The 26412-nt window shown below is 36.4% G+C and overlaps 1 protein-coding gene across 1 annotated transcript; it reads right to left on the bottom strand.

Annotated features, from left to right (window-relative positions):
- Positions 1 to 530: 530 nt before the first annotated feature.
- PTGFR (prostaglandin F receptor) lies at positions 531 to 13593 on the bottom strand. Its single transcript, XM_032217381.1, has 3 exons — positions 13196 to 13593; positions 8885 to 9720; positions 531 to 1073 (listed from the first exon to the last, which is right to left on the bottom strand). The coding sequence occupies exons 2-3, from the start codon at positions 9659 to 9661 to the stop codon at positions 765 to 767; spliced, it is 1086 nt and encodes a 361-aa protein (XP_032073272.1). The 5' UTR covers positions 9662 to 9720; positions 13196 to 13593; the 3' UTR covers positions 531 to 764.
- Between the last annotated feature and the right edge of the window lie 12819 nt (positions 13594 to 26412).

Consider the following 26412-nt stretch of genomic DNA (forward strand, 5'->3'; position numbering starts at 1 on the left):
AGTGAGTTTTGCCCCACTTTATAACTTTTCTTGCCACAGGTGTTAAATGAATCACTGCAGTTGATAAGTTAGTAACCTGGTTGTTAAATGAACCTGGCTTCCCCGTTGACTTTATTTGTCGGAAGGTTGCAAAAGGTTGCTTTGTTTGTCAGAATGTTGCTGTCCCAGGTGACCCTGGGATAGCAAAAGTCATAAACGTGATCTAGTTGTCAAGCATTTGAATTTTGATCACAATCATGTGGATACTGTCATCGTAACTATGTTGTAACTATGAGCCATCAGCCATGGTGGTGCAGTGGTTAGAATGCAATACTGCAGGCTACTTCTGTTGACTGCTGTTTGGCAGTATGAATCACACCAGGCTCAAGGTGGACTCAGCCTTCCATCCTTCTGAGGTGGGTAAAGGGAGGACCCAAGTGGTTGGGGGCAATATGCTGACTCTGTAAACCGCTTAGAGAGGGCTGGAAAGCACTGTGAAGCAGTATATAAGTCCAAGCGCTATTGCTATTGCTATGAAAAATGGTCATAAATCATATTTTTCAGTGCCACTGTAACTTGAACAGTACTAAACAAGCTCTTGTAAATCTAGAACTACCTGTATTTGACACTAGATATGGCTGTGCATGTCCAATAAAAAAAATTCTTTATATTCACAAGTCAAGCATCTTGTACTAGCAATTCCAGATTGAGACCTATCTATAATTGGAGCCACTTCTTGGGTTTCAATTATAAACCTTTACTTTCATCATTTTCTGTGCTTCACTTTATGGTACTCTTATACTGATTTGTTGATTTGTCAGCTTGGAACTAATTGGTGAATCTGAAACGGCTGCCACTTTTAAAGAATTTTTAATGGAACTGAGTTCCCATGTAGACAAATGAACGAGGTGTACTCCACAAAATCTTCTAGCAATCTCATACAATTTTTGAAGAACAGCTTTTCTCAAAAGAATATATACCCATGGATCCAATATTTGATTCCACGTTGCCATTCGAAGAGCAAAAATTATAGTTTCAGAGGATACTATTTTTTTGGAGGTATTTCCACTTATTCCAATAATAGCCATGATTACCTACAAAATGAAATGTTATATTATTCATCAGAAAAAAAACAAGTCAAAAATATATTACTATTTTTAACAATAATACATGTAATTTGGTTTAACAGTAAAATAGGAATCATTGATATCTGGAACTACTTTAGATATATTTTTATAGGAACTGGTTCTGGATTTGAACCATCATGGATTAAAAATTAATCCATTAAAAATTAAAGTTGCTATAAAGAATCAAAATCTCTTTTTGAAAAGAGATCATATTGCTTATGAACTAGTATCAGATGAAGAATATTTAATATAATGTAGTATTGCTTACATACTGAATTACATTCCTATAATTATCTTTTGTGTTCATTTCTAATTCTGACCCTTACAAAATTATTTTACTCTTAATTTCTACATTCTTCTTTCTTACAATTTTTTTCCATTTTGTTTATTTGAAGTTATTTGCAAATGCCATACTCCCCAACTTGTAATTTTTTGCATCAAATCTACACAATGATAGATTATTATAATTAAATACTTATATTCTTCTGAAAGGGATAAAGGCTACTTTACTATTAAAGTCAGGCCACTGAAAACATAGAAAATAGTTTGAAAAACTTCGTAAGTAGAAATGGTATTCTCCAGCTATTCTACATAATAGCTGGAAATTATCATTCTGTGCATTTATAAAAACAGCTAAATACCAGTTGGCTTTTCTGGAGTTCTGGTTCTCCTTGTGTGGAGGAGGAGAAGATTACTGTATGACCATCATTAATAGCAGTCAACTTCCAACAATCTAAGTTTTTAGTACCGGGAAAGGGCAAGTATTATCTTCTCGACTGCCAATAAGAAATACTTTGGATTTAACTTTTCTGTTAATTATGATGTTCTCAATATATGTCACAAATATGATGAAAGCATGTATAATAATTTAAGACATGCTCTAAACATATAAGAAGTTAGCGTGTGTCAGTCCTACTAGGTAAATCAGAAAAGAAAATCAATTCTGCAGAACAGCTAAAACTACATTTACTGAGATTAGTAATAATAACAAAATCTTGCAAGTGATTGTTATGTAGGAAGGCATCTGCCTGAGCCAATTTCTGTCATTCTTCTCAACTTTAAAAAATGTTTCAACCCCTTTGCCTAAATCAGGACTGTCAAACTTGCAGCGCACAGGCCAGCTGCATCACACACTGGCCATGCATCACGTGACACTGCCGTGATGATGCACATTTGACACCCTTGGCCTAGATCATAGTTCCTGAATGTTCCCATCAAAGTCATCTTCCTTATTCTCTATGGCTTTGGGTGAAGTTTTAGAGTCCTATGATTGAAGATATCATGCAGAGCCAAAAAGCAATTAAAATTGAAGATTATATAAAATGTTTAACAATCTAAATAAAAGACTATTAAAATGTTCAACATCTGGTTTTCTAACTGATCCAAAAATGCATATGTATCTATTAAAATAAATAATCTAGAGAGATAAATATAAATTTTACTTTTAAAATTATTTGTAAATAAGTCTTTAAAATTAAAGGCATGCAAAATAAAAATTAATATAAACGTGCCTGGTCATAGTATTCAGTTCAGTATTTTGTCTTTTGCATGATAGTAAACAGCTATGATGACCAGCCTTTATATAGAGATAGCAAAGTTACCCCACAGGAGGTACTTTCATATAATCCAAGTAACTGAGCCTCCATAGGAACTAAAAGAAGGATTCTCCCATTGAATTATAATAAACAGAATTATAAGGAAGAATTGTTATCAGCTCCCAACTGCACTACATTTATCTGAAAATATTACCATTTTTTATCATAATAAATTATCTATAAAATCAGCTGTCTTATTTCAGACAACTGCTAGAAGACACAAACAGTATTAAAACAGCTCTACAGATACCGAAGATTGAAACAGGCATAGAAAAACAAAGACATTTTTTCCAAAGGATCTTCAAGATAGAAGGAGTTTGCAACCTCAAATTGATCTGGTAAAGAATAACAATGGACACATGGTATCAGTTTCAAAGAAGATTTTTTTAAAAGGAGTATACGGAAATATTGTACAATAGAGATGCCAACATCTAAGACACTTTACCACAGAATTCTGAAGTTCTACATCTCACTATAGAACACATTGTTTCATCCAAATAGGATGTAATTAAAGAATATATCACAGGCTATATCTGATATCCAAAGAACAAGTGACAAGCAAATTTTAGCTATATAGCCTTAAACATTAAAATCTAGGCATCTGAATTCATGGGTGTATCCTGGAACGCACCCAGACTGAGATCCCCTTAGTATTGCTGCCAATTTCGTAATTTTTATGGTGATGTGTAGAATACCTGCTAGTGGCATTGATCCTACAACTAGTCAATGAGGGACCACTCAAAGTAGGACTAGAAGCTAGCACTTAATCCGTTTTCCTACTCTTCTTTTTCTTGACACTTTAGCTTTTTTACGGAGCCAACTAGTTGTTGTTTGATTGGAAAGAACAGAGGGCAGAAGTAAACGTGCAAAAGCATCTTGCTTTTTGGAAGAGAGAGATAGAAATAGGATGGAGAATAAGATAGAAGTTTTTGCCAATTGGAAGTCATCCCACCACTGCAGATAGTTTTGCTGATAATCAAAGAATTGCTCATAAAGAGATATATTATTATTTCTTAATTTCAGCATGTTTTATGCTGTTGATTTGGGGGTAAAGATATCAGAAATGATAGGCTCTTCTTTGAGTTTTATTGTGCCATTGATTTTGAGCCATACTCTTTAAAATATTGCACTGTATTAAAATTAATATTAATTTTAATAGGTCTCTTATGATGAGACAGAATAACATTTTTAAAGGAAACTGACATGGGATTGTAATTTACAATTATATACAATTGTATAATTGCAAATGATACAATGAAAATTATAGTGAATATAATTCCCTGTAAGTTGCCCATTTAAAAAACACCTATATCCATAACAACAGCAATAATAACTATTAATGGCATAGGGAAATCAGTGATTTTCATTATTCTCATTAAAAATACTGTGGTTGGCCAAATTATCTTCATATGCATAGGGTGTGCATTCTTATATAAAATTTACAATGCAATTGTAATTATACAATACAATTACAATTTACAATCTCTGCTAGTATCTGTACAAATAGATACAATTCTATACAAACACACAGAATCCAGTGTTCACAAATAGCATCTCTATATCAGGGGCCCCCAACCTTTGGGGCACCAGGGACCAATTCTATGGAGAAAGGTTTTTCCATGGACCGGAGAGGCCATGGGTTTGCATTCTGCCTGCATCCTGAAGATGGGGCTTCCCTTGTTTGCACAGACCAGTTTCTGGAATGCTGGATCAGTGCTGGTCCATGGACTGGGAGTCAGGGACTCCTGCTCTATACCATCCAAATGAGGGGAAAAAAAAGACTTTACATCTAAGATGATGATAACATGCAATTAAAGAATGGCAGTAATTACTTCCCACTACCCTTTGTGTACTGGGGAAAAATCACTGATTATGATATGAATAAGGCTTTACTGTAAGCAACAAGCACTTTAAATCCATAAATTTCAAAAGCAAATACTCAGCCATGTTCTCCCAAAACATTTTTTTTGACATTCAAAAAAGAGAGTGTTAGTTGCAGATCCACATTATATAGTTTTACTAAGTCTACCAAAGTAATTTGCCTGTAAGACATTTTAGAAAACTGCTTACATAAACTTATTAACTTAACTGTGATTGAAATGTGAGGCAGAATGAAAAATGGCAGCAATTATTATTGCCAGTTCATAGGAAGGAAATTATTACTAGTTACATGATATTAGATGAGCCTGAAAGGTACAAAAAGTCCAGAAGCAATATTTATGCATTAGCAAACATAGTAAAGAATTATCTATTTATTAGAGGATGTGTTCCATACACGATTAAAGAAAATATTTTGTCTTATTTAATATTTAAAATATTAAATTCAGTATTTCAAATCTTCTAATAGAATTGATAATCAAGAGATTTCCTTTTTCTACCAAGATGTGAAGCAAACAAAGTGTGAAAAAGTAATAAGGGTACATCAATGATCGTAATCTTTAAAAATATTAAGAAGAAAGTGTCAGATCCTGTGGAGTATTGATGTTCACTTTTCTTTTAAAAGCACCTAATCAGGTTCTTTCAGGAAATATTAAACTGAAGCAGACAGCTGAAGAAATAAGAATAGTGGTGACTACTTTTAAGACTTTCTTTAATATCAAATTAATATTTTCCCTTTCCTTTTTTCTTAATCTTACAGAAGAGCTGCCTTGAAGATGTTTCTTCAAATACTTTCTTTTTTCCAACAGATACGCCAGACTTTCACATTATTAATCTCTTCCTGTCTGAATGAAATGTGATTCTCTATAAGTGCTCTTGAGTTGCTACAAGTAACAAAGTAAGAAAGCATCTAATGGGAAAGGTGTTTTTCTACTGATTACATTTTCTTTTCAAGTTTTTAAAGGAATAGAAATTTTCAGTAAAGGCTTCAGTTGCCTAAAGAATAACTTGGAAAAATGTAACTAGCTGTAAAGCACGCTCGGTTTAATATTTTTGTGGGATGGGGTAAAAAAGAAAGAAATGTAAAATGAAGAATGAAATAATGCTATTGTAAAATAAAACAGGATTATTTTTAAAATAATACCATAAAAATATAATGAAATCTTAAATGTGAAAGTAGACAATACTTTATAAAATCCTTAAGAAAACATCAGGATAAAAGTTGTAAACCAAGCATTCTAAGTACTGAGAAATCAGATGTCCATCCACAAATAGAACTCTTTGCCCAGGTCATTCTCCTTCAATTAAAGGATAATTATGTTCAGTGCTCTTTGCCATATAAAGTACTCTACTTTCTATTAAGTAGGCTAGGACTTTTGAATTTAAGAGATGCAATGCATTATGGTACTGCTGTACTTACAAAGTGCTGTTGGATTATGACCAAATGTATCTACATATAGAAATAGTTAATAATCCGTTCATGATAAAAGAAGTATAGAGAGGGCTTGCTCATAACTAGGTAACAGAAAAGGATTCTGAATCAGTCACTGTAATAATGTAATCAAGATTAAAAATTGGTTTTTAAACCTAGCATGGAATTACTCAATTATTTTTACAGTTAATTATTTCAAGCTAAAAGTGTAACAGTGGGTATTAATACCTTATTATGTAAAACAACTTTACTTATTTTGTGATGGTTGATCCAGCTGGAACATGCTTAATTTTCATATGACTGATGCTACATGTAGATTAACACTTGACTGCATATTTCTGCATTATACAATATTAACTGATTTCCAAAGAAAATTGTTTTTATAAAGCAGATATAATTTATTAAATAGGTAATTCTACTATTAGTAAAACTTGCATTGTAATTGGGACTTTTGCATTTCTGTCATTATGATCTGGGCTGAACTCTCATTAGCCTCAATAAGAATGATCAAAGTACTGTAGTGTAAAGATTTAAGAAGGTTAAGATTATCATGAAATACTGAACAATGAAATCTTTCATGCTCTCTTTAATCAAACAACTTGCATATTTCCATATATGCTGGATATGGTTGTTCTTGCCATACAGTTAATTCATATCGTAATAATGTTTTGTGGATAGACTTGTAAAAAGTTTAACAGGACATTCTTTCCACTTGGTGCTATCTGGCAAATTCTTCTAAGCACAAACATATTGCTTCTTTTTATCACTCTTTTCTTGCTGAACATTCTTTAAAGACACTGTTTATGATGTACCCTCATCTACATTAATGATAAAAAAAACATTACTGCTGACTTAGAAAGTTTTTGTTATTATCCAGTCCTCATTGATTCAGTGGTATTGAATTTCTAATGCACCTTATGGCTTAATATTTAACCACTGAATATCGACATATAGTGCATTATTCTCCAATAATGTAAACAGTACTAGATTATTTTTACTTTAATTAAAAGAAACAAGGATGTGCAATTTAAGATAATAATTTCCTACAATCCCTAGTCCCTAATAATTCCCAAGTTCCAGGTGTTTTCCCATATCTTATGTAAATAACATTAAGCTCTATGTCAAATTTGTCTCAAGTATCAATCCGAAATGTCTTAAAATATTCCATTTCATACTTATTCAGGAAGAGCATGTGATTTCTCTTAGAATAAATAGAAACTGTTTAGCTGATGAAACTAGTTTGTAGTCAGAAAACACTGTAGTGTTACGTAATAAATGAGAATGAGAATCATTTATACATCTGAATTAAAAATAAATGTTATCACATATTTCATGGAATTTGAAAATAGTCATTATGTTTACAATTTATTTATTTATTTACTGCCCATCTCGCTTGGGGTAACTTGCTGATAAATTACAGCTCTTCCATATTTAAAAATATAATGGCCATTCAAATATTATGCCAATCCATGGTTAGGGACCACATTGCATGAATTGATTCCAAATACACAAAGTTAACAAAGTATTATTTTAAATGTGCTTCCTGTGCATTTTTGCTATTGCAGTTTTTAGGCTTTTATCATTCTGTAACCAAGTACTAAAAAGCAACACATTTACAATAAAAACAGTGGCCTTTGTTTGCCATGCAATTCCTTAGGTTTCAAGATCCCTTACCCATGATTTGTTGAATAAACCTTATATGCTACTTAGAATGTGTTAAGTCAGATCCAAATAAAACAGATGATGATTAGCAACAATGTGTGTGTTCAAACTATTTTAAACATAGTTTGCGGTGATATTTGAATCAAGCTAATAAAATGCCTTCTTCACAGAAGACTAGACTGAATGTCTGCCTCATATTTTACAATTTGTTACCCATAAATAACAACAGAATAACAAAGTTGGAAGGGATCTTGGAGGTCTACTTCTCCAACCTTTTGCTTGAGCAAGAGATTCTATATCAGTCTGGACAAATGGCTGTCCAAATTCTTCTTAAAAACCTCTGGTGATGGTGCATCCACAACTTCTGAAGACAACCAGTTTCACTGACTACCATAATTATTCTGCCAGGAAATTTCTTCTTAGTTCTAGGTTGATTCGCTGTTTGTAAATTTCCATCTTTAACCTCTTGTCTTGTTCTCAGATGCTTTGGTGATTAGATTGCCCCCTGTCTTCTTTGTTACAGCACCTCAAATACTGGTAGACTGATATCATGTCACCCCAGTCCTTCTCCTTCATTATACTAGAAAAACCCAGTTCTTGCAACCATTCACTGTATTTATAGTTCATTAAATTTAAATTTATTATTTTAGTCTCTAGCCCTCTAATCATCTTATTTAAATATTGGGGAAGAAACCATGTAGTAAATACTTTAGTGGTAAGTACAAACTTAAGGTATGGGTGGATTTGCATTCAAAACACAAAGTAGCCACTTGAATTTTGGTTTTGTTAAGGAAAAAACTACAACTGTTACAAGAAATATTGGCGCTCCCTTCCGTATTGCTGCAGATATTTGAAGGTCGTTATTTCATTACAGCTTTAAATGGAACAGCCCTTCAAAGCAAAGGTGTGATGCAGTTCACTGTTTGCATCCCCTGCTTTGATAAATATTCTTCATTTTTATATGACACTCTTCCCTGTGACACCATAAGTCCCATTATCTAAGGAATTGGTTTTCAAAAGAAAAAAGAAAAAGAAAATACCCCCTAACTTCCATTAAACCATCTTGTGAAAGCTTGGCATATTAGTCAGCATCCTCATCTAGAAAATGTTTGTATCACTATATTCAACCCAAGATCTTAAGATATTATCCCAGAACAAGAGAACCAATAAATAACATGGGAATGGAAGTGATTGTGTGATTAAGATCTTACCAGGAAAGGAGTCCAGCAAATGCAAGAGACACACATTATACCCAAGAGCTGAATGATCATTTCAAAATGTTGAGATCTGCCCTGTCTATGTTGACTTTTAAATTTGACTCTTAAAAGTGTCGTTCCTGTCACGGCATTGCACAAAAGTGAAATAACAAGGGCCAAAAAACCCAAACATGAAAAAAGTAAGAGGTAAAATCTATCTTCCCAATCACTAACATCAGATGTTTGATAGAAGCACCAGGTTTTTGATGCTTGAACCGTATAATTCTTTGATGTCAGTATTGGCAGCAAAGCTATGAAAATAGCAAAAAGACACACCATTGTAAATATTATTTTTACATGGTTAAAAGTCATTTTTGTTGAATGAAATATTGGTTTTGTCACTCCAATGCAGCGTTCCACAGCCATCACACTGCCCAGAAAAAGAGGATAAAGTCCAAAAAACACCATGCAGTTACCAAAAAAATTGCAAAATATTTTTGATTGACATAATTCTTTCCTTATGTTTTCATTTGCATATACGAATACCGCAATAGTTCCAGCGATGAGATGGCCCAACATGTCTGTGATAACCAAGCTACTGGCAAAAAACAAAAACAATGCTTTTGATTTCTGCTTAAACCTCTTATATGCTTTCATGAGAATTACTATTGCAAGGCTATTGGATAAAATCCCAACAGTCATGAAGGTGGCAGAAAAGAATACGTTTTCTTTTTCTCCATCACACGTAATATTAGGCATTGCAGTCAAGGATGATGATTGTGAATCATTCATTGTTAGAAAGAAAATTTCAGCATTCAAAACATCTCAGTGGCCAGGAAATCACCAGGTATCTGCAATATAGTAAAAGAAACTGTTTAAATACAATAAATAATATTATACATTTTATCTTACCCACTTGCGATACAAAGGCAGGCATAATGTAGATGAACATGCATAAACACCAGTGCAGAGAATTAAATTAACGAAATATAAAACTGATAGTACAATAGATCATTTAAGTTAATACAAAGCAGGAAAAAAGTACAAAAAGGAATATTTAAAATTTGAAATACTTAAATGTTAGCATAAATACTATATTAAGTTATCAATATGCAAGAACATTTGTTCCAAAACAACACATATCCATTACCTTATACAGCTTTCCTTTTTAAATTATATAACTAAGAGTGTATTATATAGCTTCATACACTGCTGTAGTAATTTTTTCGTGTTGTGGAATTTGATTATCTAGTGGGGGGTTTTCCAGTCTTTTCCACTTTACTTTTTCTATAATCTCATCAATCCATTTTCACTCACAATACATCGTTGGCAATAACACAGGAAATAGATAGATGATAGATAGATGATAGATAGATAGATAGATAGATAGATAGATAGATAGATAGATAGATAGATGATAGACAGACAGACAGACAGACGATAGCCCTTCCATTGCCCAAGTTTAAGAGTTAATCAAATAAAACTGAGTAAAGTATGAGCAGACTCTTTTCCGGCCCTTCCAGATAATTCTCTGGAAAGTAACATGTTTTCTTCTATTGAGGTCTGCAGCAATCGGAGAACCAATAGGTGATATAAACTTGCCTTTCCTGGCTAACAGATGTGCACAGAAGTGTCTCAAATAATTAGCATTCAACTACTGGCAATGAACTGAATATATTGCTTTATACTCTCAGTTTGGCCTATTCTTTCTAATAAAGTATAAATTTAAATAAGAATAAAGTAGCATTTTCTATGCCCAGCATATCTCCAGATTTCACTGGTCCATTAATTTGCTCAAAATGTCACACGTGTAAGAGGAAGAAATTGGAAGTAGTAGGAGAGCAAATAACCACTGATTAAACTGACTGATCAATTTGCTTCACAAATAAATGTGAACCAGTCTACTACATCAATTATAATATTTCTTGCACTGGAAATAAGTGTAACTTACAGGTTGAGGTAAAGACAAAATGCCTATAGAAGTCTACAGTCTATATTTAGGTATGTGCAAAGGAAGAGTTATGATATTTAATTGCACTTAGGAGAGCAAGAGAAAAATGGGCAAAACAACTTCGATGCCTGCTATTTTTATTTATTCTATGTATTATGCAGCTTCCAAATGCGGCTGTTCAAGATCTGACATACTGTTCCTTCCATCAGTGCAATATTACAGATAAATTTTACCACATTTAATATATAGATAGTAAACTCAGAACATATTATGTTTCTAGTATACGATATACCACATATACATTTACTACAGTGTTCATGTACTCCTTACCATGTTCTAATCTAGGAATCAGGAAAACACACTGAGAATACAGAGCAGAAACACAATAGATCAAACAAAAATCTCATCTTATTTCAAGTAATTGAGGAAATACTGAATAATATAGTTTTTTCAAAACTCTAAATTATATGAGAAATGAAAATCATACTCTACATTTGTAGGAATTTGGAATTCTGTTAAGTGGATTTTATTTAGTATACAAAACATTCTGCCATATGAATCTGAAGCTAAGTGGAACACTTTTATAGAAGAAATACAAATTTAAATATAAACAAGGGGGAATAACACACAAACTTAACCCCCCCCCCCTTTAAATGCTTTTACTGTAAATGACAGTAAAATTCTTTTACTGTCATTCTTTGTCCCAAATAGCATTTAATGGCCAAGCAAAGTCTCTGCATGAATTGGCTGGGTGAGTTCACTCAATCAGTCCTTCATTTATTAGCTGATATACATTATACACTATTTGATTCCCCCCTTTCTTTATTTCTTAGAAAACAAAGTTATAGCTTCCATATAGCCTTATGCTAGTAAAATCTGAGCATAAAAACAAGGTGATCTTACTAAACTTCGTAAAATTTAGTTACCTATACAGCCATGCCAAATATTTCAAAAAACAACAGTAGCAGTTTTAAAATAAAGACTATTCAATGGAGGAAGAATTCTATACAACTTGAAATAAATATTAAATATTTTGGCATTATACCAGACATACTGTAGTCTACGTTGCCTGACAAATAAATACTATAAGTATGTAACTTATACTAAACTAGTAGAGGATAATGTAAACAGATGAAAAGTATATTACTTAAATAGAGGAAAAGCAACATATATAAGTATGCATTTTCATAAGTAATTCCAGTTTTGCTTCTGTTTGAATATAGCACTTAAAAAAAATTAAAAGTACTCTGCATAAATTTTAAATGCAAATTTAATTTTTACTTTGAATTCAAAGCTGTATGAAACCTAATTAAAATGACAGATATCATCTTAGCAAATTTCATATTATTGCAAAAATTAATGCACAGAACAGCATTTTTAAGCAGATTATTTAAGTTGCCAAGCTTCTTTGGGGTAAAATGACCAGAGTTATCCATATATGTGAGACTATGGCATGTTCTTGAACAGACTTGCTTCATATAGTTCTGTATACTGCAGTAACTAGTCTAAGTCCCAGAGAACACTTATTTGGATTGTGAAAATAGGTAATATGAAGTGAGCAATAAGTACAATGAAGATGACAGAATAATTTAAAATGGATAACAAGGACTGCATGAACAAAATTGGAACCTATTTTAAGTTGCCGGAGGAGTAAAAATGAAAATCATTGTTGGGAATACATCAAGGAAATACTTTTGCAGTGCCAAAAAGTGAAAGATTTCAGGATTCATTAGTCTGCATAATGAAAGTCTATGCAGTCCCTAAGAACCAACATCAGTTTGATAGCATATAATCGATCAACCAGCCACTATTGCAGAAATCTGATTTTTTAAAATATATATATATCTTTTTTTTTTATAGATGTGACATGAGAAAGCAAGGAGCTATTGAGGGAACAGCAATCAGTTAATCTAGCAAGCTAAGCGGTGGAATAATGATAGTTAAAGGATCAAAATAAAAGAATAGGAAAAAAGAAGCAGGTCTGGAAAAGAAAAACAGAAAGGAAAATAGGAGGCAACTGATGTGTAAATAACGATGAACTCTTGAGAAATAAAGTAGACTTTGAAACGTTTGGATGGAGACAGAAGGGAAATGAGATTCTCTTCTGGTAAGAGAATTAATATTGTTCTGCATTCCTCCCACTGGTACATTTGACTCCACAGAAGCAAATCCCATTAAATTAAATGGGATTCTTTTCCTAGCAAGCGGAATTGGATTACAGTCTCGATTCAGCCGATTTGATTTGAATCTACCTAGCCTAATCCTGGATCCTCTTATACCCTCAAGCGTCTGACCAGATAGGACAGTTAGTTGTCTCTTTAGTCACCCAATTATCTAAGTCTAAAGAAGGTAAAAACAAAACAATGCACACTTACAGGCGGGATTTAAAGAGCCAGCCGGAGGCTAAAACCACGCGAGCGCTTTTCACCGCACTGATTTAACAGTAAGGCAGCCGCGTTTGATATTGTCCCGTCACAGCCACGGCTAGATGATCTTACGAAGCCTTGGACGGACTAAACTGGAGAGTCCGCAAGAAATGCACCGTTATTCCTAAGTCTTCCCCCACACAAGCACGGAGAAGGCGTCCGCTTTCTTCTTCAAAGCCCGAGGCTCTCCTTCCTTTTCCCCTGAAAGTTTGGGAGTGCGAAGTTTGGAGGGCAAAGCGAGGAGCTCTTTTACTGTGGGGTCCCGCCAATGGTCGCGATGTTGCCTCGCTCTCCGGGCATCGCCGTCACCCACCAGATCGCTGCGGCGCCGACTCTTTCTCACGCTTCCCGCTCACCCTACTAATAAAGACAGAGGGAGGCTGCTCCCCCGCTCTCTCAGACCGCCGGGGTCGCCTAAGCTCCCGCCCCTTTCAGCGGAAAAAAAAACAAGCCGTCACACGTGCTATCGGCTGGCTCTTTTCTCTGACTTCGGACTCTCTTAACAACCCACTGCAACTTTCCCGTGGGGAAGATGGTAGCCCTTTCCAAGAAAGCCTCCGCCCTCCGTTGGCTCTGCCAAAGAACCAAGCCCTACACCTGCAAGAGGGGGAAGGAAAGAGACTTTGTGTTTCCTAACCATTAAATGGTGGGGGGGGGGAGTAACCAAGCATTCCCGTTCTTTTCCAAGGAGATTTAGGGTCTCCGTCCACCAATAAATCTCAGGATCCTGTTTTCTGCCATGTCTCCACATCGTCGTCTTCATTTCATCCCCAATCCATAAGTGCCTATTACAGAAGACAAGAGGTAGCAAGAGATCACACAACTCCATATCTGCATCCAATATTAGGACAAAAGTACAAAAGGAGGTGGGGAAGAGTTGTGCTATAATGTAACTGCATGTAGCAATGGAACTTAGCAATAGCACTTAGACTTATATACCGCTTTACAGTGCTTTACAGCCCTCTCTAAGCAGTTTACAGAGTCAGCATATTGCCCCAACAATCTGGGTCCTTATTTTACCCACCTCAGAAGGATGGAAGGCTGAGTCAACCTTGAGCCTGGTGAGATTTGAACTGCCAAATTGCAGGCAGCCAGCACTCAGCAGAAGTAGCCTGCAGTACTGTGCCACCGTGGCTCATGTATGGCACATTTGTGTTGTCATGGCTGACTGTGGGATGGTCGTTTAGGCCTCAAACCATAACTAAGAATGAAGGTCAATGTTAAAACAGCATTTTTCCCTTTAAGAGCCAAGATACAGTGGCAGCTTTGCCATAATAGATTTCACAACCTTTTAGTGGATGCCAATATTAAGTGGAGATGTAGTTCTGGACTCATCCCTTTCAAGTAGTCTATTATAATTTGAGCGTTAGCAAGAATTTGCACACTCAACCCTCTTGTGGCTAAAATATTTGAGGAGAGGAGAAGCATGTCACATGGAAGAGCTTCCTCTTTGAAGGGGGAAGAGATAACTCATGACAACCCAATGCTTCAAACTCCCCAAGCTCCCCAGAAGCCATGACAAAGCAGCTAAAAATGCATAGTTATCTACTGCCTGGAAGCTCTTTTACTCTATGTATGAGGAATCATTTTGAAATCCTAGCCCTAGATTATCCCTCCTATGAGCAGAGGAAGCTGATAGTTAAGGAACACAGCCAAGTGGATAGAGCAACTAAGCTACCAAAACTCACCAAGCCACAAAAAAAACACAACAGAGGAAAGTCAACTGATCTCTAAGGGTTGGGATCATCAATCTGATAAGCATTGGATACTTCAGATGATAGTAGATAGACCTTCTCCTATTCTGCCCCCAAGGGTTGCTTTTCAGGGCCATTCTGCTTACATCAATAGGGGAATTCAGCTCTTTAAAACCAACATGTCCTCCATACACATCAGGTTTTTGAGATGGTCTCCATCTTAATGACCTTGATCAACAATTGCCTGCCAGAAACAGTAGGTAAGGTAAAATGAAGGACTGTTGCAGTTGAAGTTGGGAAAAGAGATTGTTAAATGCACTAGGAAAGATGCACCTAACACTGTACCTGTAAGCTGTTTGGGCTGGGAAGAGAACTGGAATTTGAATCCAAAAGTAGCCCGGGCTCAATTCCGACTTATTATAGATTTTTTATCTGGTGCATTCAAAAGTATCAACCCAACAACTGAGCATTGTGATTTTTTTTTTGGGGGGGGGGGAGTTAGTGCTATTTCACAACATATAGTTTGGCTAACTTGACTTCTGGGGGCGGAGCCTGTCGCCGAAGGAGCTCAACGGAGCTCCTCTCAGAGTTCTGGTCTGTATATCTAATTAAGATCAATAGATATCACCCCTTTTTGGCAGAAAGGGGCAGGCAGAAGCTCAGGTGCTAGGATTTATTCGTAGTTCACAGCCCCTTTTCTTTTTTTTTGGGCTGCGAACGGAGAAAAGATCCAGCGTAACTGAGCTCTTATCTCCAGCCAGTTCTTCTCAGCTGCTTTTTTTTTGCAGCCCTAGACAGGTGATCCCCCCCCTCAGGACAATGATAAACTGCTTAAAGCTACTTAAGACTAACACGAGCGGGTTTTACTCCTGAGATGTTCCTTTCTTTATAACTATCTAAACACCAGCCTCGTTTTCCTTTGAAGCTTCTTTGTTCAATCGTGCTACAAAATGGCGTTTTTACTGTGTTGGTGATTGATGACGTAATTAACCGGCTCTATCTCCCCGGAGACTGCTCCTCATTAACAAGCAAAATCTACAAATAACTTATTGAGAACTGAGCAGGTGAAGATACTGTTTATCTGTTTATTCTCAGCTTTTATCTATAATGGCTCCCAGGTCTAAGCAGGCAAAACGCTCCCCTTCGCATGTGCTTAAAGAACTTGTTAGAAAATCGCTGCCCTTGCCTCCTACACCCCCTACTGGAGATTCCTTAACACAGGAGCTTCTCTCTCAAATACTCAATGATTTTAAACAAGAAATCAAAGAATTTGTGCTGGATTTATGCGACAAAATACAGACCAAGATTGCCCAAATAAAGATGGATATGTTTGAAGCTATGTCTACTTTGACAGATTATATCGAAGAAATGGAGACTAAACTGGAAACTTTGGAGGAGGCTAATTCTAATTTGACTTCCAACATTCAAGCATTACAACAAGAGATTAGAGATACTCAAACACAACTTATAATGATAAATTACAACAAACTCTTATTGCGTTTGCAATAAGAGTCAGAGGACTGCCCGAAAAGAAGGGAGAGAACTTGAAACAGACGTTTGTAGAGGCTTTCAGTCAAGCGGTGGGAAGTCCGGGATTCAATTTTGATTGGAATATTCGAAAAATCTATCGCCAGAATTCGTGTGTAGCAGAACAGCGACAGCTTCCAAGAGACATAATTATATACTTTTTCACAAGAGAATCCAGAAATGCGATCATCCAAAAGTTTTGCAACAACAGGCTGCGAATCGATGGGCAGGACTTGTTTGTCTTTAAAAAAATACCACTCCAGATGCTGCAAGCAAGGAGAGACTATACTTTTTTAACCCAAGAGCTTAGAAACCACCAAATACAGTATAAATGGGAAGCTCCAGTTGGAATCACAGTTACATTCGAGAATCAAAGATTTCGTCTCAATTCTGTTTCGGAAGCTCGGGACTTTTATTATAAAACTCTGAAGGCGGGACTTCCTGACTCACTCGGAAATGCGGAAAGACAAGGTGAAGGAAAGACATGCAGCAATTCACTTGGTTACAAGACGGAGGGAGTTGTTCTCCCCCTACCGGAGAGGCAGAAGAGCGGAAACTGAGGATTTAGCCATATCTTCAAAGCAGCGGGACACGTGATTATAAGGCAGAGGGTTGCCTTCTCTTTCCGGAAGGGCAGAAGAGTAAAGAATAAAGATCCAGTGATGTCTTTAAAATACTTTTTAAACTCTTGGATTGATTAAAATTTTAGGATTCCTGTTTGGTACGAAATGGTAAAGCTGTATACCGATGAGGAACGGAAAGAAGCATCGCTTATTTTGGACAGATATTGTATGGGATCCTTATAAGACTTATTTGAATTTTAATCCAAACTGCGCATGAATTGTTTTCTGGTGTGAGGAAAGCGGAGACCAAGATTTATTTGAATTGCGGTTTGGGATGAATGGAGTCGGGAGGAGTGGGGCAGAAGGGAAGGTGGAGCGGGATATCGATGAAGGGATCTTGGGACTGAATGAAGTGGTATGGATTTTGGGCACACATTTTACGGATTTACATGCTTGAAGTATAACATAAAAAGCTCAGGATTTTAAAGTGAAGAGCGAGATCCTAATCTTATGGAATTTTGGCTTGGGAGGAATGGAGATGAGAAACGAGGGGTAGGAAGAAGAGTAGCGAAAGTATGATTAGACTGCTCTGTATTTGAAGGTAAATTGATTTTTGTATAAACTATTATCTGAATATAAGGTTAAGAAAGGCTATTTGGAGAGTCTACAGGAAGATGGGGGTAAATATCAAAGAAGCAAGGGACGAAGACAAAATATAAATGGAATGATCTATACTGTTTAAATTTTAAGAATGATGGGAGGCTGAGCATAATGCAAAAGATTTTTTTTTCTTTTTTTTTTCTTTTTCGGAGTGTTCTTTTTATTTTATATTCATTATTATTGTTAATCTATTTGATTATAAGATATTCTAGAAGGTGAATGGTAGTGAACTGTGCCGGGTGTGGGACCTGGGAAGTCGGAGGGGATTAGGGAGGGGGGTTCATTGGGGGTGGGTGGGTGGGTGGAGATATAGTCTCAATATATAGAATAAGAAGAATACACTTGTATACTGTTGTTCCTTATCTTTTCTTTTTATTTTTCTCTTTTTTTTCTTTTTCTTTTTCTTTTTTTTCCTTCTCTTTTCTTTTTAGCGCAATTTTTAGTAACTGAATAGATTAATGAATAGAGAAATGCACCAAAGTGAGAAGTAGAGGAAAAGAAGAGGGAGAAGTAAGGAGGGAGGAAGAGGGGAATGTAAGGAGGATGAGAGGGGAAGGAGGGTGAGGAAGGCAAGAAAGGAAGATAGGAGGGGAAAGGGAAGTAGGAGGGGTGATTGTTGGAGGGAGAAAGGAAAGTTGGAGGGGGAGAAGAAGGGGTGTATGAAAGCGACAGGTTGGGTTTATGATGAGTTGTGTTTAGGTTGGTTTTATTTTTTTATATTATTATTATTGCAAATATTCAGTATATAAGTGAATGTACAAAATTGAAAATGAAAATGAATAAAACATTTGAAACATATAGTTTGGCTAACTTTAAATATACCTGCACCAACACCTATGCCAAACAGCATCCCAGGCCATGCTCATTAAGTATTAAAGAGACTGATTGATAGATTTTCCCATTGCTTGTTTTGAAGGAAAGGAAGATAGCTAGGAAAGTATATTAACCCTTGTTCTTTAACATATTCTCTATGCTGGGATTGTGTCTATGGCACAGTAAAGATTGTCCCAATGCAACTAAAGTTATAGTATAACTGTCATAAAGGCTCTTAATAGGAATGTTTCTCTCTCTGTTAAACTAACAATTCTCTTCACACAGAACACAATCTGAAAATCCAACATCAAATATCACAGGAAACTGACCTTGATTTAAAACAATATACTGTATCAATAACCTGGCCAAACAAGTCTAGTGTGCGTTATACCTGTGCCTGAGATTTTCACCTTCAGTGTGATATTTATGAAAAGGTATCTTACAGGTAATTATCTCAAAAGATTCTCAGCAACCCCAATTACACTGAGAAAATAGTTATAAGGAGATTTTAGAAAGAGTAAGAAAGTTCCTTGAGCTGAGACAGTTTCTGCTGAGATAAACCCTGCTTTTATTTTTACCAAGCTGATCGTAAATATAGCTGTCAGACTGCAGTTGGTTTAATTCAACTTTGCTGGATTCAATGACAGTCCACTTACAATAAATTATGGACTACAGCGTTTCCAATAGCTTTTGCACTGGTAAAGATGCAAATAAAAGCCGTTAGAATTTGAGTCAGTGTTCACAAATAAGTCCTGACAAAAAGGAAGTCATACTTAAATGGGTTAAATTTCCAAGGTATATGATACACAGAATATAATATATGCAATTATGTCTGTTTTAATACAATCCTAACTCTAGCTTTGAAGATTACTCAATGCATTGTAAATTAAAAATGATCACTGAGCAAATGCTCACAATTTGTCTCTTTCAAATTATGAACTTTTCAACAATGTCTTTAAATAAATTTAATATGTGAACACCAAACTTCACATACACAGATTCACATTCAGCATATTACATTCTTTGGGGTTTTTTCTTTTCCTCCTTCTTGAATGCATTCTGAATTTTGAATTGCATTTTAATTCTCCTTGAATGAATATAAAAGGAAAAAGGAATGACATTACCATAGATATATAGTACAAACAACCCAAGCAAACAGAGTAAATAGATTAACATTTTGCTAATCAATTAGCTAAGATGACCAGAAAGCACACTATAATAGTAGTGGGGACTTTAAGGACTTTAACTACCTGGACATCAACTGGGAGACAAACTCTGCACCAAGTGGAAGATCAAAGGAAGATCAAACAGGTTCTTGATAAACCTAGCAGACAACTTTGTCATTCAAATGGTAGAGAAGGGAAGCTATACTGGATTTAATACTTACTAAGGGATGAAATTATAGAGGGAGTTGAAGTTGCAGGAACTTTGGAGGAAATTGACCGTGTCATATTGGAAGTCAACATAATACAGGTAGAAGTAATAGAACGAGTAAGTGTCTTAGACTTTAAAAGAGTTGATTTCCACAAACACAGAGCTTAAGAAGGATTCCATAGATAGAAATCTTAAAGGTGAAAACAATTCAATAAGCTTTGAATATTCTGAAAAATGAGATTATAAAAGTCCAGTCTAACACAATACCACTGAGAAAGAAAAATAAGTGACCCTAGACAAAACCAGCCTGGTTCCATAAAGATCTCTCTGATAAATTGAGAAACCAAAAAGGACAAGTATAAAAAATGGAAAGAGGGACACACAACTATAGCAGATTGAATTCCTGAATCTGCAAAGACCAATTCATGAATGCTAAGGCTCAGAACAGGAGGAGGACGAGGACGAGGAGGAGGAGGAGGAGGAGATTATTATTATTATTATTATTATTATTATTATTATTATTATTTAAAGGTATAAAACAATCAAGGAAAAGTCAAAGAAACAATAGTCCAGAAGATGGCAAGGAGATGATGAGTAGCAGGGAGAAAGTGGAACTGCTTAATTGTTGATCTCCATCTGTCTTGGCACAAAAGGAAAAATCAGTCCAACCTATCAAAAGCAGTACCATAAAAGACAGATTAGGAATTCAAATTAAACTAGGAAGAAAATGGAAAAAGAACTTCTATCCACTTTAGACAAGTTCAAATTACCAGGAGCAGAGGGATTACGTTGCAGAGTTCTGAAGGAGCTAGCAGAAGCGATCTTGGAACCATTCAGTAACGTGCGGTGAGCTTCATGGCTGGTGAGGCAAGTGCGAAAGCCCCGCCGAAGCCCCGGCACCACGTCCGCCATAGAGCGGGACTCTCACCGGCCATGAAGCTCAACGCACGTCACTCGGCAGTTCAAACTCTGCTCTGCAGCCCAAACTTTCTCCTCCCAGCAACCTGGCCTGTTGGACACAGTGGTGGCAGAGAGGGGGGGAACCGGCGGTAAAAGCCTCTCTTGGTTCCCTCCTCCTCCTCCTCCTCCTTCCACAGCCTGTGTGACGCTGCCGCCGTAGGCTGAGAGCTACCGTCGACGCTGCTGCACAGCTGAGGGATGGAGAGTGCGAAAGCAGAGGCAGGGCGCCAAGCTTTGGTTAAGGCAGGCAAGGGACACCGCGAGCCGAAAGGAAGTCTTGCTGGGAAGACGCGGCAGCAGGGCTTTAAAGGGCTCCCCCCTCCCCAGCCAGCCAGCCCATTCCTCCCCCACCACCACCACTGTGTCCAACAGGCCAGGCGTCTCGCATTTATGGTGGACATAAACGCGAGACACCTGGCCTGTTGGGACACAGCGGCGAGAACGTCCCTGCCGCCTCCGCGCTTCGCTGCCTCGCCCCCCCGCCTCCTCCGACCCCACCGCTGTGAAGAAAGAAAACACACACACACACACACACCTCACAATAAAAAAATTACAAATTAAATTACAATAAATTTGAATCCCCCCCTCCCTCCGTCCGATCCACCTTTTCCAGCTGTGGAAACTCTCTCAACTCTCCTCTTGTCCGCCCAACGTAAGCGTGCTCAATGTAAGCATGCTCATAAGGCATGATTTGCTGCTCCCCGATCAGGAGGCGGGAGAATCAGTGCCTCTTTTGCATATGAAAGTGTTCGGTTTTTAACTCCACCTTAACTTTTAAAAGGCGAACAATTCCTTAGGCAAAAGAGGCTCCGAGTTCTCTGGCCTCCTCCCATAGTTAACACTGAGAGCAGACACCAAGCCACTGTGACTTTGAATCTGGTAGCAACTACCCTGGCTTTAATTATTTTTAAAAAATTATTTAAAATTCTTCCTTTCCCTCAGGAGACTGGTGAGGCCCCGCCTCCCCTGTCTCTAGTGACTGCACATCCCTGGAACCATTGAACAATATCTTACAAAAATTCTGGAGCACTAGGGAATTACCAGAGAACTGGAGAAGAACTGATATGATTCCAGTCTTTAAAAAGAGGGAGATGGATTTAGGAAACTACAGAGCAATAACCTGACATCAATATCTGGAAAAATCCTGAAAAGGCAATGGATCGGCAAACACCTAGAAGCAAGCACAGCTATACTAGAAGCCTATACTATGAGTTTGTCCAAACTAGACCATGCCAGACAAACCTTATTGCATTCTTTGACAAAGGGACTAAATTGGTGGATCAGGGAAATATAATGGATATAGTTTACTTAGATATTAATAAGTGAAGCATTTATTTACTTTAGCATTTGATAAAGAAGATTATAGCCTACTTCATGATAATGTGGGAAAGCTCACTGCATGCTTCCGTCCATGTAGATTAGGGGTGGGTTCCTGCCAGTTCTAACCTCTTTTTTAGAAGAGGTTCCACAAATCTACCATGCCTTTTAGAACTGGTTCCAGCTCCCTCCCCCCGCCCATCTGCACCACACTTGCCCCGCCCACCACTCACTGTTTGGGTGGCTCACCAATCACCCCGTCCACCTCTAAGAGTCCTATCTAAACCTTAAAGTCTTAAAGCTGTCACGTTTGAAGACCCCTGGGGATTTTTTTTCTAAAGGATTAGGGGTGCAAGGGTCTTGTAACTTGACAGCTTTAAGACTTGCATGCTTCAAATGCCAGAGTTTCTGAGCCAACATTTTGGTTGCTAAGCAAGTGTGTTGTTAAGTGAGTTTCACTGCATTTTACAAGTTGGCCACGGCCACCCAGTCACATGACTGCCAAACCACTCCCGCTTGGTTACATGGTCAGCAAGCCACTCCCACCCATCACCTGGCTGGCAAGCCACTCCCATAAAGCAGGCCACACCTACAGAAGAGGTTCTAAAAAAATTTGAAACCCACCACTGATGTAGATGTAGTTCCATTCAGAACTATGTGTTTAGTACAATTGGTCAGCAAGTTATGAATCCATCTGGTGGTGACAAATAGACAGCGGAGAATATGGACAAATACTGACAAATAGTATATAGATAGTTAGATATTTAATAAAAGCTTTGCTCCAGTAGGTCAACACATCAAGATGAGAAGCATAGTATACTTTATTTCAACGTGATGGTGAATTATATTGTAGTTTCTTCTGCTACATAAATCCATAGCTGGTTAAACAGTTGTATTACTCAGCAAATCTTTGTTAATAGCACTGTGTCAATTTCAACCAATAATTTTTAAGGGCCAAACACAGAACTTTGTAATCTAGGCCCTATACTCTTCATTGTTTTTATAAATTCACATTTATCATTTTAAATGGACCCTGAATTTCAACCAAACTCTGCTTCCTGCTAGCACTTTTATCTTAAAAAAGGAACTGATGATAAACAATAAAGTAATGACTTTCAAGCTAAATATCAACCTTCTCTTTTTAAACTTGATATGTTGGCAAATTTCTATGGAGATTGTCAATCATCCAGGTCAAAAGAAAACTGAACTTTTTTTCCTTTGAAAACATTTTGCTTCTTATCCAAGAAACTTCTTCAGTTATAACTAACTGGTAGGGAATTCCCCACCAGTTATTTAGAACTGAAGAAACTTCTTGGATGTTCTTGCTTTTCCAAAAAGCAACAGGACTTTCTAGGGTTTATTTTCTTCCTTGAAAATGTTTTGCTTCCAAGAAGATTCTTCACTTTCTTCTCTCATCTGAAATATCTGTTTATTTAATACAGTATTTTTGTTGAATAAGGATGAGAAAGTTCATGATTATTTTTAGACCTGTTATGTAAGGGGAGGAAAACCTATCAGTTTTTGACTTATTTATTTTTCATCATCCCGTTGGGATGGATTCTCTATGTTCAATGTTAAATATATACGACATTTGTGGTTTTCCCTCCTTTTTCTTTATACACAAAGATTTTTTTTCTCTTTTTATTTGTTAATCTTGGATGTTTGTTTTTCTGTTTTGTATTTTGCTCTTGTTGATAAACAAAAATAAATACTTCTTGGATGAGAAGTGAAACATTTTCAAGAAAGAAAAAAAAACCCAAGAATATCCAGTTGCCTTTTAGAAAAGCACCTTTGAGATAACCATGACCTGAATGATTGAGAATTTCCATAAGTTACTAAACTTCTTGGATGAGAAGTGAAACATTTTAAAAAGAAAAAAAAACACCAAGAAACTCCAGTAGCCTTTTGAGAGAGAAAAAGAACCTTTGGTATGTTGACAAAAAATTTAGATAATAAAACATTTGAATTACAAGGGCTTTTTTTTTTTTTGTAACTCTCATACATCTCAGAACTGCCAAATCTGGAATGCAAAAATCTATATCTCTCTATTGCCATATTTTTTCAGCTTTTTGCAGTTCATAACTGGTAGGCCTGATATATCCCAAATCAGAGAGAGAAAATTGTTTCAATGTATTGATTCGCAGTTGTAGTCAATTGTGTATTTAGGATATTAACTGGAATTTCTTTCCATTATCTAATGGTGTATTGTTACCCAAATTTTCATTTTGTAGAAAGTTTAGGTTTTTCGATCTTTGGCCATTTGCGTTTTTACTAACCTTTTTGTTCCTTATGTCATCTGAATAATCATTGCTTTTACTATAGTAGTTCTATTACTACAAGCTACGTAGGAAGTTTTAATTTTCAAGTGTTCGTGAAGAAGTTTCATTTAACTGTTCCTATTGTTCCTCCATTTGGTTCATCCTGAAATTCATTAGTACAGGAATTAGTTAAGATGTTAGTAACCTAATATAAACTTAAATTTGTAACTATAATAGTAAACGCTGCAGCTTTGACTATTAGCATTTACTACAACATCTTACGCTTGGCATGACTGCACAGCCATTGGGCCTTATTTCCTGGCAATCTGTTTCTTATTTCTTGCCCCTCCTCTCTCTCATATATGCATACACATGTAAATGCATACATTTTGCAGCAGGGATTATGTTATGTGGCTTCTATTCAGAATCCACACAGCTTTCTAGATATTAAATTATTTAACTTATAAAAGGAAGTGAGGCTTGAAAGTTGTAGCCATAATTGGCTTCCTTAACGCAATAAGGCATTTTTCTTTCTTTCCAGACAGTCTCTGGGGAAAAAAATCTTTTTATATACATTACTATTCATTTATCCATGCACTTCATTATACTCCATCCCAAAAAATTATTAACTGAACATGAAAAATTAGTCAGAAAAACATCCTTCTAGTAACACTGAGTGAAACACAAACTGAAAGGCCTTTTTACTTTATTTCTAAGGTTGAACTAAAGCTAGCTAGAAATGAGACTGGAAACATATTCTTAAGAATGTTGTACCTTTATTATTGTAGCTTTATTGATTAGCTTTAGGCCATATCAAAGCACAAGATTCAAACACATATCACCAGTAGAATCCTATACTATTTAAAATAAGAGTAGGTTAAAATACAATAGTTATAGCATAAGATACAATATAATGTAATACATAAATATGTAAAATAGAATAAAATTATATAAAATTATATTTGCAAACTACCCCAATCAGTCCCATGTATGCAGATCTCAACCGAACCATTTTTTAAGTACTTTCTAGGTTCTGGCCACACATAAAGTAAGTTGTTTTGATATGGGAATCCCAATGGGTCATTCATTTGGTACGTGGAAGAAGGCACGTGTCTCTTACCCCCTTATACAAGCAACAATCAAATGGGATATGAGCCAGGTCTTCTATTAGATCTCACAGATTGGGCCTCCTCCGTATTCCATCGGCCAGCCAGTGCCGGCTGGCAACTACAAGGAGGAGGGCCTTCTCAGTAGTAGCCCCGACCCTTTGGAACGAACTCCCCGTGGAGATTCGTACCCTCACCACCGTCCAGGCCTTCCGCACAGCCCTTAAGAACTGGCTAGCCCGTCAGGCCTGGGGACAAGGATAGTTGCCCCTCCCGAATGATGAATGTATGTTGCTTATTACTTTTATTATATGTGTCTATGTCACTGTTTGTACTTCCCCTCCCTGATTTTATGTGAGCCGCCCTGAGTCCCCTCAGGGAAAAGGGCGGCCTACAAATGTTAATAAACATTACAAACAAACATTACAAACATTCTACCTCTGCCGCTCCACAAATGCAGAGATGCTCATTGTAGATTATAGAATGGAATCTCCCATGTCTGACCGTTGTGTCAAGCTGTTCGAATCTCGCTCGCATAGATATCTCCCTAAGATGTTTTGACAGTTGTAATTTCAAATAGCTGTCTACTTGAAAGGTATGTTTGTATTTGCTCAGCCATTTCAAGTTACCCACCTTACTAAGGATAGCTATATCATTTTGTGCTTCTACATCCTTAATTTTTTGAGCAGCTCTTTTTTTGAATTGTTCTCCTGTTACGCAAGAGACAGGAAGGCCAAAGCTACTTACAAAAAATTTTTATTTGGTGATCCAGGAGATCTGTGATTGTAATTTTATTTGCTCTAGTAGACATAACTTGGGGAGTCTATCAGTCTCCATTTCAATGACTTTGCACCAGTAATTATATGCTCTAATTTTGTAGTGCATGAATTGTAT

This window comes from Thamnophis elegans, chromosome 5 (assembly GCF_009769535.1).
Source record: "Thamnophis elegans isolate rThaEle1 chromosome 5, rThaEle1.pri, whole genome shotgun sequence".
Taxonomy (NCBI): Eukaryota; Metazoa; Chordata; class Lepidosauria; order Squamata; family Colubridae; genus Thamnophis; species Thamnophis elegans.

Excerpts from the sequence above, each read along its gene's own strand:
- PTGFR (XM_032217381.1), bottom strand. The coding sequence starts at position 9,661 with ATGAATGATTCACAATCATCATCCTTGACTGCAATGCCTAATATTACG. Across the intron at positions 1,074-8,884 it reads TTTGCTGGACTCCTTTCCTG|GTAATCATGGCTATTATTGG; the intron begins GTAAGATCTTAA and ends TTCATTTTGTAG.